The 14,729-nt window shown below is 38.2% G+C and overlaps 1 protein-coding gene across 1 annotated transcript; it reads left to right on the top strand.

Annotated features, from left to right (window-relative positions):
* Nucleotides 1-2,356: 2,356 nt before the first annotated feature.
* Nucleotides 2,357-8,807, top strand: LOC104459882 (opsin-5-like; the record flags this gene model as incomplete). The annotated part of the gene is made up of 4 exons (XM_010080660.1): nucleotides 2,357-2,444; nucleotides 6,029-6,191; nucleotides 7,805-7,932; nucleotides 8,473-8,807. Coding segments are annotated over exons 1-4 (714 nt in total), but the record flags the coding sequence as incomplete, so codon positions are not given.
* Nucleotides 8,808-14,729: the final 5,922 nt, after the last annotated feature.

Here is a 14,729-nt window from a genome sequence, read left to right as displayed (position 1 = left end):
ACTGAAAGAAAGAAATGCATCTACAAGATCATTATTTAATGTGAATACACACCAGTTAGCTGAAATGCAGTGGGTTTAAGTGCTATGTGAACTAGGAGATTTAGGTGTTTGTTAAGATGTCTTCACTTCTCCAGGCGCTTTTTCTTTGACATTGCCCGTGTTGCCCTCAAGCCATACATGTAGAGAAGTGTTGCTGCTTCATTGTGAGCTGCTGTTGTGCTGGGGACGGAGCAAGAGCTTCTTGCTGTCCACAGTGATCGAGCCTGAGACAGGAGCTTTCCCTTTGCAACAAGAAACTCAGTGGAAGCAAAGAGAAAGTGAAAAATCACTGGCAGTGGAAATGTATTTGTCATTATGCAAGGCAAAGGCCTGTGAATATATCTGGAGGATTTTGCTGAGCTTTTGTCATCATATTTTCAGTAGTGGTAACTACACTTCAGTTTGTCAAGAACAGCTCCAGATAATCTCTCTAATACTGGTTAAGACAATACAGCAGCAGTGTCTGTGAGAGGAGGAAAAACAAACAAAAAGATTAGCCTTTGCTAGACTTCCTTCTTTCCTTCTGATTGTGCTAGAACACAGCTCTACCTGAGGTCTTTGCCCTTAAATTGTATGATGTGTTGAACCCTGTATCATACCGTATCTGGGTTTAGCTCTAGCAGGTGTATTGAGATATTGATCAGGCGTTACTGTCCTCACTCTGATCCTGCACTCACCTGCATGGGCAGTAAGGCCTGGACTGCATCACAGGGCTGGTCCCATGGCAGGATCCTGGAATACAGGAATGGAAGAGGACGGTAAGTGGTAACTCTGCCATTTTTCTGAGTTACGCCAGTATGTATCTCAGACCAACACGAAGACTGTTGACAGAAGCTATTTTTCATTAGTGTAACCCTCTTCACAAAGGATTTTTCTAGGAAAAGCTGAGCAATATCCCATTGACTTGACACCCTGTATGCCTCTTTGATGAAGACTTTACACTGACACCTGCAGTTATGTTCAGAGTTGACACACAGGATACCTAAAATACAGACTCTTTTAAATTTAATAACCCACTTTCTGAAATTTGAGAGGGTTCAATCTGTTGCAGTTTAAGGGAAATGGCAGGAGCTATACACTAAAGGAAGGACTGTTGATATAAGTTCAACCCTCTACGCATTCATATACTTTGCCAATTTCTGGGCTGGAGAAGTGAGAATTTCTATAGACAGGTTTACAAGTACACTCAACCAGACAGATTCAGAAAGGTCGAGGCTGGTAATGGGAAGTAAAAGGAATGCTTGTGGAAGACAGAAAGAGAGAATTAATTTGACTCATCCCTATGTAAAGTTACAAGTTAAATGGTATAAAGAAATTTTAGAATTAAGTGCATGGTAGCTCATACATTCTTGTCTCCATTTATTAGTTATTCTGATGCTCTTCCTATGTTTCACTCAGTTTTTTGTTTGTTTTAGGTTTATATATGCAACTCTGCACCCTTTGTTGTTAAGATTTCCTACTCCATTTATTAGTTATTCTGATGCTCTTCCTACATTTCACTCAGTTTTTTGCTCTGTACCCTTTGTTGTTAAGATTTCCTACTTTGGTTCCTCTGGTTGTTGTAAAGTGGTGATGAGTGACATTTTGGAACAAAACCTTACTGAGACAACTTTTCAAAATATAATACACCCTTGTTCACCAATTGCATTTGTAATGTTGTGACATTCTTATATTTGGATGAGTCCCTCAAATTAACAGAAATCAGTTTACCACAACATTAATTCTAGGTTGTGGTTTCGATTTGGATGAGTCCCTCAAATTAACAGAAAACAGTTTACCACAACACTAGTTCTAGGTTGTGGTTTCATCTGTAAATTACACAGAATCACAGAATGGCTGAGGTTGGAAGGGACCTCTGGAGGTCGTCTGGTCCTACTCCCCTTCTGAAGCAGGACCACTGAGAGACAGTTGCTCAGGACTGTGTCAAGATGTTTATTTAACATCTTTAAGGGTGGAGACTCCACAATCTCTCTGGGCAACCTGTGCCAGTGCTTGGTCACCCTCGCAAAGGAAAAGTTTCCTGATGTTTAGAGGGAACCTCTTATGTTTCAGTTTGTGCCCATTACCTCTTGTCCTAGCACTGGGCACCACTGAAAAAAGCCTGTCTCCATCCTTAGAGAGATAAATTATTTGTTAATTGGGAAGATAAAAGAAAATTAAATTCTCCCTGTCCTTTCCCCATAAAACAGCTTGTAGCCTTGCAGAAAGCTCACAGGTGTCTGCTCTCCCCATAAAACAGCTTGTAGCCTTGCAGAGAGCTAACAGGTGTCTGCTTGGTTACTGAAACTCTAATACTGTGTCCTGGTTTGTTTTTCAGATGGGACCATCTTTTGGTAACTCAACATTCCAGTCTAAAATAACAGAATCAGCTGATATTGTTGTTGGAATATGTTACATGGTATTTGGTAAGTGTAATTTCATGGCGTGTGTGTTTATAGTGCTTTGGCCATATTTGATGTGGTAAGGAGACTTGACTGTAAAAGTCAAGTTTGTTTCTGACATTGATGAACTTCTCTATATTAATAAAAAAGGGGGTTTCTGACATTGATGAACTTCTCTATATTCACAAAAAAGGGGAAAAAAAGCATAGATTAAAATCATTAAAAGGCTTTTAACCTGTGATTTATGTTAAGTACAGAAACTTTATTCAGTATTAGGAACATAAAGCTGGATAAGAATGCTGGTTTTTTGAGGCCGTCAGTTCTCAGCATCCGTGTAATCACTGTTAAGTCTAAACAGGAAAGCACCTCTTCCAGACATTGCAAACTATCGAACAACATATCCTGACACCTCGTAATGCCTGAAGTAAAATACCAGAAGCCATAATTACGACATGTCTGGGAAGGGTGCTGGAAAGATCATGTTTATGTCCAACATCCAGTCACTGCCTCAGAAGCTGAGATTTCTGGGGAGAGGGTTGTGCTGTTAGAGACGAGGAAAATTTATCCTCCATAGTCCTGGTCTGACAGAGAAGAGAAATCGTGATCCAGTCCTAAAGGTATTGATCAGTGTAACCATTAGCCAGAGGCCAGGAAAGGCAACCCAGACACCTGGGGGAGCAATGGCCAACCTGGCTAAGTGCAGTCAGTAGGCATGACTGATGTCTGGTGCTTCAGAAGAGTGTAAAAAAAAGCCAAAACCAGCGTAGAAGCCAAATTAATGTCCTAACAGAAACTTTCCTTCCCTAAGGCAACCAAAACTAGCCCTGAAGCATGGGATTAATGCAAAATAAATATAGCACCAACAAAGAGTGAACTTAGGTCTTTAGTCCTGTAAATGAATATTTACATCCTGATGGCTTCAAAGATTAACATGTGTTTCAATTTATTTTCTCAACATTTTGATTGAAAAAATTAAATGAATGAAAGCCCTATTTGTTTTAGGGTGTATATGGATAGCTGAGTTTGAGAGGAGACTTGTAGCCTGGCTGGACAATGCAGATCAATTTAAAGAGAAGTCTTTGCGGTATTTGTACTCCTGAATTTGCAGAGCTGGTTCAGCAAACAATAAGGTAATTTCTCATCAGAAACGTCATGCTGTTTTTCTAGTGCCAGATGGACTTAAAATTTTCTGGTCTAGCTTTATGTCTGGTTTTGGTGTTTTCTATATGTTATCAACAATAAATAAATGTTACTGACAACATTACTGATAAAATAGTGAATATTTCATCAACGTCTGTCCCATATTCTCCTCTCCCATCTTTGTTCAGCTAGTCACACAGCACAGTGTTGCCTCATAACTTTGTTTTTAGCTTTAACTTTCTCTTTCTGGATCCCATGCTAATCAACCACGCTCAGATCACTGAGTCTCTTTTCAGGAGGTATCCTCGGTATTTACCGTGTCAGTTGTGCCAAAGCTGTTGAAGAGCCCTGCTTAGAAAACAGATGCAAGCTCCAGAAAATGGAGCTTGGAGAGATCCTGATATAGCTTTTAGTCCATTTGCTGACCTCTTATACCATTCCTGAGCAAAATTTGTCAAACCTCTGAAAAACTTTCCCTGAACTCACTAAGCAGTTTATTCCAGTGTTTGATAATATGAGGAGGAATGGGAAACATGGAAAAGAGATTTCCAGTAAGTAGTATTTTGTAAAAGCTGCACAAAATATTTGAAATAAAAATTATATGCTTAAAAAGGAAAAATAATTGTTTTAGATAAAACCTTCCGATCTCTCCCTCCAGGAATTTCACGATGGAAATGTGGGTGAACAGAGACGGATTTGACTATGCAGTTAGCCATGATGTTAGACTATGATGTCAGTTGATGCATGGTAAAATACTGTGTATGGACTTGAGCTGCTAATCCAGACAAGAGCAGACACCATAGGAAATAAAAGCAAAAAGTAAAATTGAGTTTTTGCTAAGGAGAAGCGTAATGATTGACTCTCCTGTGGTATAGCCACTGAAAATATCTGGTACAACTGATATCTCTGATGTGGCTACATTTTCTATGTTCTGGTTAGAATTAATCTTCCTAGAAACAGTCAGAGAGCATATTCTGATAGTCTGATGATCTGTGCTCCTTGACCTCAGCCAACCTGATTCTGCTTAGATAATGTTCCTTTTAGAGATACCAAGTGATAATCAGATTGAAATGTAACTGAAACGTTGAAAAACGTTAAAACATGGAAAAAATGGAAATAATAATTTTAAATGAAACTATTGCCTTTTACTGTGTTTTCATTGTTATATTTTTGAAATCTTGGAATAAAAATGTTTGGAACAAAATTGTTGCACATTTGCAGGAGCAGAATTCGAGGAGAATATATTTTATCCCTCCAGAAGATTTTAAATTACAAATATCTTAAATAGGTTTAAGGAGATCAATGACGGAGAGGAATTTAGTACCAGTATCTAACGTTACTTGCTAATCTGCCATTTCCTTATTTGAAAATATCGTAATCTGTAGAAATTTGAGAAAATTCCATATTTTTTTTTCCTATGAGGGTATGACTAAATGAGGCATATTCTATTATGGGTGTAATAAAAAGCCAAAGCTGGTTTGTGGTCTCTATGCAACTTGTTAACCTCAATTTCTATATCAATATTTACCTATATTCTGTAGGTAAAGCGTTGCTTTTTCCAGAGGTATGCAGCAACAGGCAATAAGGTCCACAAAAGCACTTGGTGTCTCTTCAACAACTTGATTTCACGTGGCATTAGTTAAGAGACCTCCCATTCATTGGGTATTTTCATGTCCATGGCCCTCTGAAGCTTTTATATTTGAAAGTGGTGTTCTTGTGTGTCTATAAAAGGCTTCCTAGAAGTCTGGTTTTTGACTGTTGTCTGACCTTCTAAACTGATGGTCACCTAACTGTTACCTAACTTTGTGTATCCATCACAGGTTTTCATCCTGTTAGTTTAAAGGTAGAGAACAAATTTCTTGTCTTCTACTAGACTGCTTACAGCCTTCTTAAGCTTCTCGGCAAGTCTCATAGTAAAACCAGCATTCCCAGAGATAATAGTTCTGTTTACACACAATAGAGACACTACTTAACTACATTTTTCTCTTTCATGCATAATTTAACATTCTTGCTATATTGCCTATTGTTACTAGGAACTATATAGCAGGCACCTCTGAGAAAATGCCTCAAAGAAAAGGGAAGAAGGGTTAGTAAATGAGGAGCTCTAGACCTGGAAAAGGGAAAATGTGTGCAGAGCCAGATGGATATTGTCTCTATTGTCTCTATAATACTAGCTTCCTACAGGAAAAAATGTTTTTTGGCAGGTCGGTTAATTGAATGGATAAAATTATTCATTAGATCTTTGTAGACTGATGACAAAATAGTAAGAAATCGGGAAAAAATGATAATTTTCCCCCAAAATATTGAAATATGTAGAAGAGAAAACCACAAAGATAAAAAAGAGACAAATTTATTTGATAATTGCTAGCTGTGATGACAGCACATTATCCCTGTGCAAGAAAAAAAAAAAAAAAAAGGATAGGATGGCTAAAAGTAACTCTCTCTTCATATTGTGTGTTTCTCCTCAGGAATATGCTCCTTGTGTGGGAACAGTATTCTCCTATATGTCTCTTACAAGAAGAAGAACTTGTTGAAACCAGCAGAATACTTCATTATTAACCTTGCCATCAGTGACCTTGGTATGACTCTGACATTGTACCCTCTAGCTGTAACCTCCAGCCTTTCACACAGGTTTGTTCACTATGCACGCAATATTTAACGTCCTCTGCAGGCTCTGGAGGTCTGTGTCAGTGATGAAGACCTAAATGCCTTGCCACTTTGCTTGCCTAAAAATGGGAATCAATTAGAGGGATTGAAAGGGGTACGCTCTGTAGCAGCAGCTTTATGGACTGCTGGTGATAACTAGCACTCATGTCTATTTGAAGTCCCTATTTTTTTTTTGATTTTTGCAGGGCTGAGAAGATTTTTCCAAACATCCACACTTTCTACCGCGTTTATCTTTTGTGGGTAGTATTATTCAAGTGGTGAGATGCTTCATTTTTTTTCAGTTGGACGGTGAAATTTGGCACCATGAAAAGAAAACCCTGAATTTACTTAACGATCTCCAAAAGCGGTGGTAGTGATGATGTATAAAAACATAGTGTTTGGGATTATTTTTTAGTCCAATGCTCTGAATTTAGGACTTCTTCCTTCCTTCCCCACTTCTGTCTTCTTTATCCACATGAATTCAAAACCATATCACTGTGAAAATCTTTTTTTTCTCATCTGCTTCTAAAGTTTGTGAGGTTTAGGAGGTTCATTACTAGACCTCAGGTAGTATTTGTGCAACCCAGGCTGTATGAAAGTGGGAGAAGGGAACTAGATGGAAAAGGTGAATGAAGATCAGAACTGGCTGTCAGGAGTCGTTCTGCAAGGCCTGAGAGAGGATGATCTTTGTAACATGTTGGTCTATCCCAGCTGTTGCAGAATGTCCCGCAACGGTACAAATGTGAATGTGTAGTGCTGATTTGGCTTCCCAAATCACTTTACTGAGAAACCTGGGAATATGTGTTTAATAATGTAATTAAGAAGAATATATTTAACAAAAGAGATGGTGAGCACCTCACCAACATAACCCCTGGGTAATCTTTTTCTTTTTAGTTAACCAAATTTGATGTGAAAAAATGTCTCTCTGTCCTTCTCCCATCTAATTTTCTCTCATTTTTGCATCAAAATGAAAAAATAAGAGAAAAAAATCCAGTAATGACTCAGTTTTTACCGCATTCCTTTCTGTGTTAAAATATTGCTAAATATATTGACTAGTGGACATGATTTCTTCAAAACCTAGAATGGGGTTTCTGATAACTGCTACTGCAACTGCTGCTCATGTCTGAATAGAAAGTGGGGAAGTATAGTGATTCAGATTGAAGTTTTGTTCTTCTCGAGAACGTTCACAAGAGAACGTGCTGATTTTGATGAAAACTAGTTTTAAAAGTACACATAAAATAGCAGAAATAATGACCTGTATTACTTCATGACCTAGGCCTACTAGTGACAACATTTTGATATTTCTTTTCTGAAGGATTATAATTAAGATATACTACTTTGTTTTATAAAAATAAAAAGGTTTAAATGTGAATCATAACAATAAAGCAGGACTTGATTACTGGCTGTAGGTTTTTCAAGTGAGAATAGCTTTTCTAGTTAATAATTGATAACAAATAATACATTGTCAACAAATAGTTTAATCATGCAGATGTATTGAATTTTTAAGGCTACAGCTGTAGCTATATTTAAACCATTTAGTATTACATTTAAGAAAGAAGAACAGCATCTGAGAATTCACTTTCTTGTTTATTTGCCAGGTGGCTGTATGGGAAACAGATTTGCTTGTTCTATGCATTTTGTGGGGTGCTGTTTGGGATCTGCAGTCTCTCAACGCTGACATTACTGAGCACCGTGTGGTGCCTCAAAATTTGTTTCCCAGCTTATGGTAAGCTAATGTTTCTGTCTTAGATTGCTAATTTTTTCATGTGAATGTAGACCACCATTTCTGGGTTGTACATCCTAGAGAGTATTTTTATAGAAGAGATCTTTTACATCCAGTAGAACAATTCTTATTTCTGTGATCACTGATAACTAACTATAGGGTCAGTTGTACGCAGCTGATTACTTTTAAGCTCTTTTAAATCAAGGTGAAAATTTGGAAACGTAGAATAAAATTTCTGATCTGAAAGCAAGGCTACCCTGCATAAACTATTTTTTTTAGAGTTTATTGCTCCATTTTGATAGAGATTTATTCATACGGATTTATGTTGTGCTAAGTACCCTAGATGTACCAGAGAATTCAGCTACCTAATTTTTTTACAAATTGTGAACCATGCCCTATTCTTACAAACCTTCAATATGCTAACATATTTTGTACACCTATTGAAGTTATACTTAATTACCCTGCTCAGCTGCCTGCATATAGGAAACTCCATGCAGACGTGTCAGCTATGCTGATCTTCACTGATTGTTTTGTGTCTTCCAGGGAACAGGTTCAGGAGAGAACATGGACAAATCTTGATAGCCTGTGCTTGGATCTATGCAGCAATTTTTGCCTGTTGTCCCCTTGCTCACTGGGGAGAATATGGAGCGGAGCCCTATGGCACAGCTTGCTGCATTGACTGGCGTTCCACCAGCGTGAATACTGTGGCCATGTCTTACACTCTAGTCCTCTTTGTTTTCTGTTTTATTCTCCCTTGTGGAGTAATTGTCACTTCCTACTCTCTTATTCTGCTCACTGTGAAAGAATCCAGGAAAGCGGTGGAACAGCACGTCTCCGGCCCTTCCAGGATGAGCAACACGCAAGCCATTACTGTCAAGGTATTTGAAAGTTAGCCTTTGGCAAGCTGTTTTTTAGCACAGATGGGCAGCACTATTTAAAGACCAAGAAAGTTCTTAAGAAGGAAATAAATATGAAAAAGAAAATTGGTCCTTACTGCATTTCATTTCAGATAACAGTCTTGTCTTGCACAGATTTACTGCATTGCAATGAGTTGTTAAACATACAAATAGTAGCATTGTTGTTTCTGGAGGGTGATAATTAAGTTCACAGAGATTCATTAATTGTGAAAATTAAGATATCAGACTTTTGACCAAAAGGAAGGTTAAAAATTGGAGCACTATGTAGAAGTAAGTTTGGGTCTCATGCTCTTGAACCATTGTTTATGAAAGCCAGTCTGGTTTTGAGTGAGTGACTTCTGTTTGCCCAGCTACAGCTATCAAAGGAGACCTAAGCTTAAGCTTTATATCATTAAAGATTTTAAATAGTAGTGTAGAAATCAAATTCTCTTGTGTAAAACAGAACAAAGGACAATAGTTGCAGAAAAGTGTACCTCTGTAAATACTTTTTGAACCAAAATCTCTGAAGGTTTGTGTTTCACTAGCTTATACAGTAAAATTAAACCTGTGGTTGCAGCAGTTGTAGAGGTTGTTTCCTACTGCCAAACTATGTCCCTTTACTTTTCAGGAGAAAATAAGCATCTTCTTTATTGATATACCAAAAAATAAGAAGAGCAGCTTTGCAGCAAACATTAGGTGTGCTTCACTCATTAGATAATGTACCTCTTGAAAGACATGGGTGTTACCTCTTGACTTTGTTAATTTTCGCTAGTGAGAAAAACTTTGTTTTTTCTTGATTTCACTGAATCCTTCTCTCATTCATCTGGTTATTTGTTTAGCATATTCTTCTAAGCATCTTCCTCACCACTCGTCAATATTTTCTGCTTAGAGCCATCTTTGGTCCTTCTTGTTCTCTCTCTGTTCAGGAATATGGATACTCTCATTTGCAGATATGACTGGGTATCTCACAGATCCGCTTCTGTATAGATAATCTGCTTTCTCTTTTTCACGCTAACAGACTTGGTCTCTCTCTGACATCTCTCTTCAGATTACCAAGAGCAGTGTATCTGCACTAGACCTCTTAATCTGCCCTGTCTCTCCCTTTGAGTATCTTGGTTTTGACCACGATGGGAAACACCATCCTCCTGTCTACTGCATGGTCTTGCAACCTAAATATCATCCTCAATCCAAGCACTTTAAGAACTAAAGAGTTATGTCCATGTCTTACCTTACCTACTTCTTCTTTGTAATAACTCTTAGATGGAACATTTCCCAACTAAAGATCTTAAGTATATTCCTGTAGACATTAACTGTGTCATGTGATCTCTTCATAGGTACGTGGGTTTGCCAGCTTCTGGAGAAAACACGCTCTGAGCATACATATATCTGTGATAGATGTGTAGGGGCAGGGGGTTTTAAAAGTTTGTGGCCTAACTCTAAAGTATCTTGAACTTGAACAAAACCTCTCCTTTCCATGCCTTCTGTCCGTTACTCCTTCTTACCAATATTCTTGATAATCCTGACAATCTTAAGCAATAATGTTACAGGTAGATAAGGATCAGGTCAAAGTGAATCTTTTTTGCTCAGTTTATTATCTAGATGGAAGAATTGGCTAAATCTTCTTGCTATGGTGAATAGGTTGATATAACAAACACTTATCTGAATCCCAAGTGTTCATTTTAGTGAGGGTAAAGTGTAGTGAAAAAAATATTACACAACTCTCATATTCTCAAATTTTGTACATATTTCTGGACAATATCTGTCTTCTGTAGATGAAATTTTTAAACATAGAGGTTGGCTGTAACATTGAAGCTACTGCGTTATATTTGGAGACCTAAACAGAAGTTTTTCAGTCTGGTTGAAGATCTGTAGCTCCTACTGATAGCTGACATACATGGAGCTGTTGAGTTGCACTGCAACTATTTTGTTTAGGTTTCACATTTGCTCGTGTGAAAATTTGACAGTGAAACACGGGAGGATACAAATCAAAGCTCTCTCTACCTTCTTTATTTTCCTTCTATTGAGTCATGCATTTATACTAATTTATTCCAGTTCCTCCAAAGCAAGAAGTCATGTAGACTGTTGATGTTATATTTATGAGATGGTATACAATCCCCAAATACAAGCCTACCTCCCAGAAAACTTAAATCTTTTTTTCAAAGCTAATTCACACCTAACAACTGTTCTGACTCGACCAGCTCTATGGAGTTGTAGGTCTCTGTGTAGCTGTCAATCTGCAAAATAGTTGCTGCAGATAATTGGCATACGTGTACCTGTCGAGTCTGAAGCTGTAGGCAGGTGCTTAAGTGACGACATACATGCTGAGCTCTAGATGCTAGGGACTGAACGATGTAAAACATCTACATGGTTTGCATTAAAGCTTGCTGAAATTACACACTACACGACAGATACATAGATAATTCAGTATTTATATATTTTATAATTAAAAAGCAATTATAGTTAGCTAAACATGACATCTAGTAGAAGTTTGCAGTTATAGCTCTGTGCTGGGCTAAAACAAGGTAAGAAAATGATCAATAATAAACCCAAATATTTTAAAATTCATAAATTTTACCTATATTGAAATCTTCATCTTCTCTTTGAAATACTGGTGATGTAAACTAGTCTTGAATCCTTACAGTAGCCTAGTACCACAAGTGTAAGGTACATATCTGCTTCCTTGTATTTTGAAGTATATGAAGTTTATTTTGTTGTGGAAAGACATGTCACTAGAATGCAAAAGAGCTGATATTGTGAGATGCTGTAGGAGTACAGACCCAGAAAACTGGGAACCCAAATATCTAGGAAGCAAAAGATGATAGATAAAAGGAGACAAATCTGAGGAGTCATAGCTGGAAATGGTGGTAGTTTCTGTATTGTTAAAGAAAAGGCTGCCAAGGATCACAAGCACTGGCCACTGATTGCCCTGTTGCTGACTTTTTAGTATACTCCCTCGTGTGGTTTTTACCCATGCCTGGGCATTGGCCAGGGGATAGCTCAAACCAGGGAGTGTTCATAATACATGATATAGGCAAGACCACAGCACATTTGTCATGTACCATTTCCCTCTTGTGCAGCTTGCCAGTACCATCCCAGCAGCATCTGCACCCTAATGTGACAAGTCTCTCACAGTCCTTTTACCTGGTCCAGCACCATGACAACTGCACGTCATCCTTCTGTTGTTCCACCTGCGCATGTTCTGATGGTTCATGCAGAGAGCTTGTGCTCTCAGTTCCACTCCAGGGGTCTTTGGGTGGCCATCGGGTGGTCACGCGCCCCCATAAAGAGACGTTACCATGGTCTGACCCAGTCTCAGAACCAGTCTTCACCAGTCTGCTGGCCCACAACTTCTGCTCTTCCCTGACAACAACAGGATGTCGGTTTGTGTTGCCAAGGTGTCTCAGAACAGTCTTTTATCTTGAGCCATCTCTTCTAGCTTGGCACCCCATGTTCTCTCATTCTGAGCAATCTCTTGAGACATAACTTCAGGCTAACTTACAGGTTCTTCCATGTCCCCCAGCCTGCAATGCTCCTTTTGGTGCAGTGTGGTACTAAATGAATCATGATGAAAGATTAGATTGACTTTTCTCATGCTGATGCTTTTATAGCATACTTAGCAGGATCTTAGCATGTTCTAGTGATTGTTGATCTTAATTCCTCTGCTCAATGTCTGTGATGTCAAATCTGTGCCCTACTAAGGACATAAATTTGCCCAGTGAGACTTCCAGCTTCTGATTAAATCTGGAGCAGTGGGCTGCAGTTTGGGCTAAAATTATTATTTTGAAAACTCTTAGGACTCACAACATTTCTAGATTTCATGTTATCTGATGCAAGCAGTCCAGCCTTCCAAGATAATTTGTCAGGATACAAAAATGCATGAGGCTCAGGGTGACACTCACTGATGCCACTTTTGCAGTAAGCATGCTTTGCACCTGTTTATGCTGTCCAGAACAAACTGGACACGACCTGTGGGAACCGTTCTGAGAAAAATGAGCCATGATTCAGACTTGCAGCACTGAGGACCAGCTGCTTACATGTTAGTTCACTTTTAGAAAATGCTTTTGAGGCATTTGATATGTTTGGGTTTTTTGAACATGGCTGACCAATTTATGCTAGGACTACCTACAAGGCTTTTAAAATCCATTCAGCCAAAATGAGTTGCTAAAACCTGCCTGGAGCATAACTTTGAAATAATGCTTCACACTGGTTACTAAATTTATAGACAAATGGGTTTTTGTAATGCATGTACTCTCATTCTTTGTGTACCTTTTCATAATAATAATGAGCAATGCTTTACAACATGGGTAATTTAATGCTAATTACCTTGGTGACTGTGTTCAGGGAAAGATGAGAGCAAAAAATGAGGAGATTGACTGGAGCATTGTGTGCTGGTTCCTGTACAGCAGAAATGCAGATCTGGAAATCCGTTTCTAGATGTTGGTAGTTTTCCATAGGCCAGGAGACATTGTTATTTGGAAGCAGGTTGGAAGTGACAGATACTTTCCCTGATGAGGTGTAGAAAAACGTGGCTAGTTTCAGAATTTGATTTGTTGGATGTATCAAGCATGGTTAGTATGTTTTGTTTCTAATTCTAGTTTTTATAAACTTGATGGACAGATTGAGAAATCTGGACTGGATGTGCAAAAAATACACATTCTTTTGAAAGCATGATTAGAGATGCATGAGAAAAAAGGCATTTCGCTGTTATTTTTTAAACAAGTTTAGATACTTCAGAGGATTTTGCATGTACAGTTACAGGATATGTATGCATAATTTTAGTATGCATGTACACAAATGCATGTAGGGTTTTGCATACGGAAATGAGTCATTTTCTATTGAAAACATGGGGCAAAATAGCTTCACAAGTTAGACATCTAGAAGTCAGAAATAGAAGTTAGAGACAGCAAGGATTCAAATAAGATATTTCTATTGTAATAATTTTTCGAATAAAAACCATAGTGATCAAGTAGTTCACGTTTTTCAGTTAGTTTTCAAAACAAACGATTTGATGAAATCTGTTTTTCATTTACTTTAAGCCTGTATCCTTTACAAGCATTGTGTGTTCTTACTAAAGAAACTCACAGTAAGCCTAAGAGGGAAGCTGTGAAAGATTTGTACACTTGCATAACTTCCACTTATTTCATGGGAACAAGTAACACAGCTGTTTCTGGTAGGCTGACACCACAGCACTGCTGCCTCTTTGTGCCTGGGTGACTGGCTGAGTGTCATTACATCAGGGATATCCTCATCCTGTTCTTTGTTTTCTCTGGTATTTAAAGGTATGGTACATCTTTCAGTATGGTCTCTGTAGGAAATTGCTTTCTTTTTCAGAGCTCAGGAATTGGTTTTCTTCTTTTATAAAGGCTGAAGATTTGATCACTTTTATCTTAATGGGAGTAAATACACCCCTGGGCTTCTGCCTGCCATGCCAGAATGGGAGATCCACCTCTACAAGCCAAAAACCTCCTGAATAATTCCAGTATCTGTAAAAGATAAGAAAAGACAGAAACAAAAAACACAGTCAAACCCAATTGTTTTTCAGCCTGTGTTGACAGTAGGCTTACAGATGTTTCTGGAACAATGAATGGAAAACAAAGAACCTGTAATTGGTCATAAAAGTTTCCACTCTCAGCAGCTGATTCAGTATTACCTTAACTCAATGTTAGCTGTACTTTTTACCCTTATTTGTCATAAATGTAGATCAGGAAATTTCTTGATGGAATAGACATAAAAATGTGGAAAATGCTTGGGCTTCCAAAGAGGCTATGAAGCATCATTTACTTAAACATGTCTGTCCTGGTTTCAGCTGAGACAGAGTTAGCTTTCTTTATGGTAGCTAGTAAGAGGCCATGTTTTTAATCTGTGCAGTTTTGGAACTCCCCCTGCTCTGGGATCATTAGCTGG

This window comes from Pterocles gutturalis, unplaced genomic scaffold (assembly GCF_000699245.1).
Source record: "Pterocles gutturalis isolate BGI_N339 unplaced genomic scaffold, ASM69924v1 scaffold15866, whole genome shotgun sequence".
Classification (NCBI taxonomy): Eukaryota; Metazoa; Chordata; class Aves; order Pterocliformes; family Pteroclidae; genus Pterocles; species Pterocles gutturalis.
This window is presented reverse-complemented; position numbering and strand designations above follow the sequence as displayed.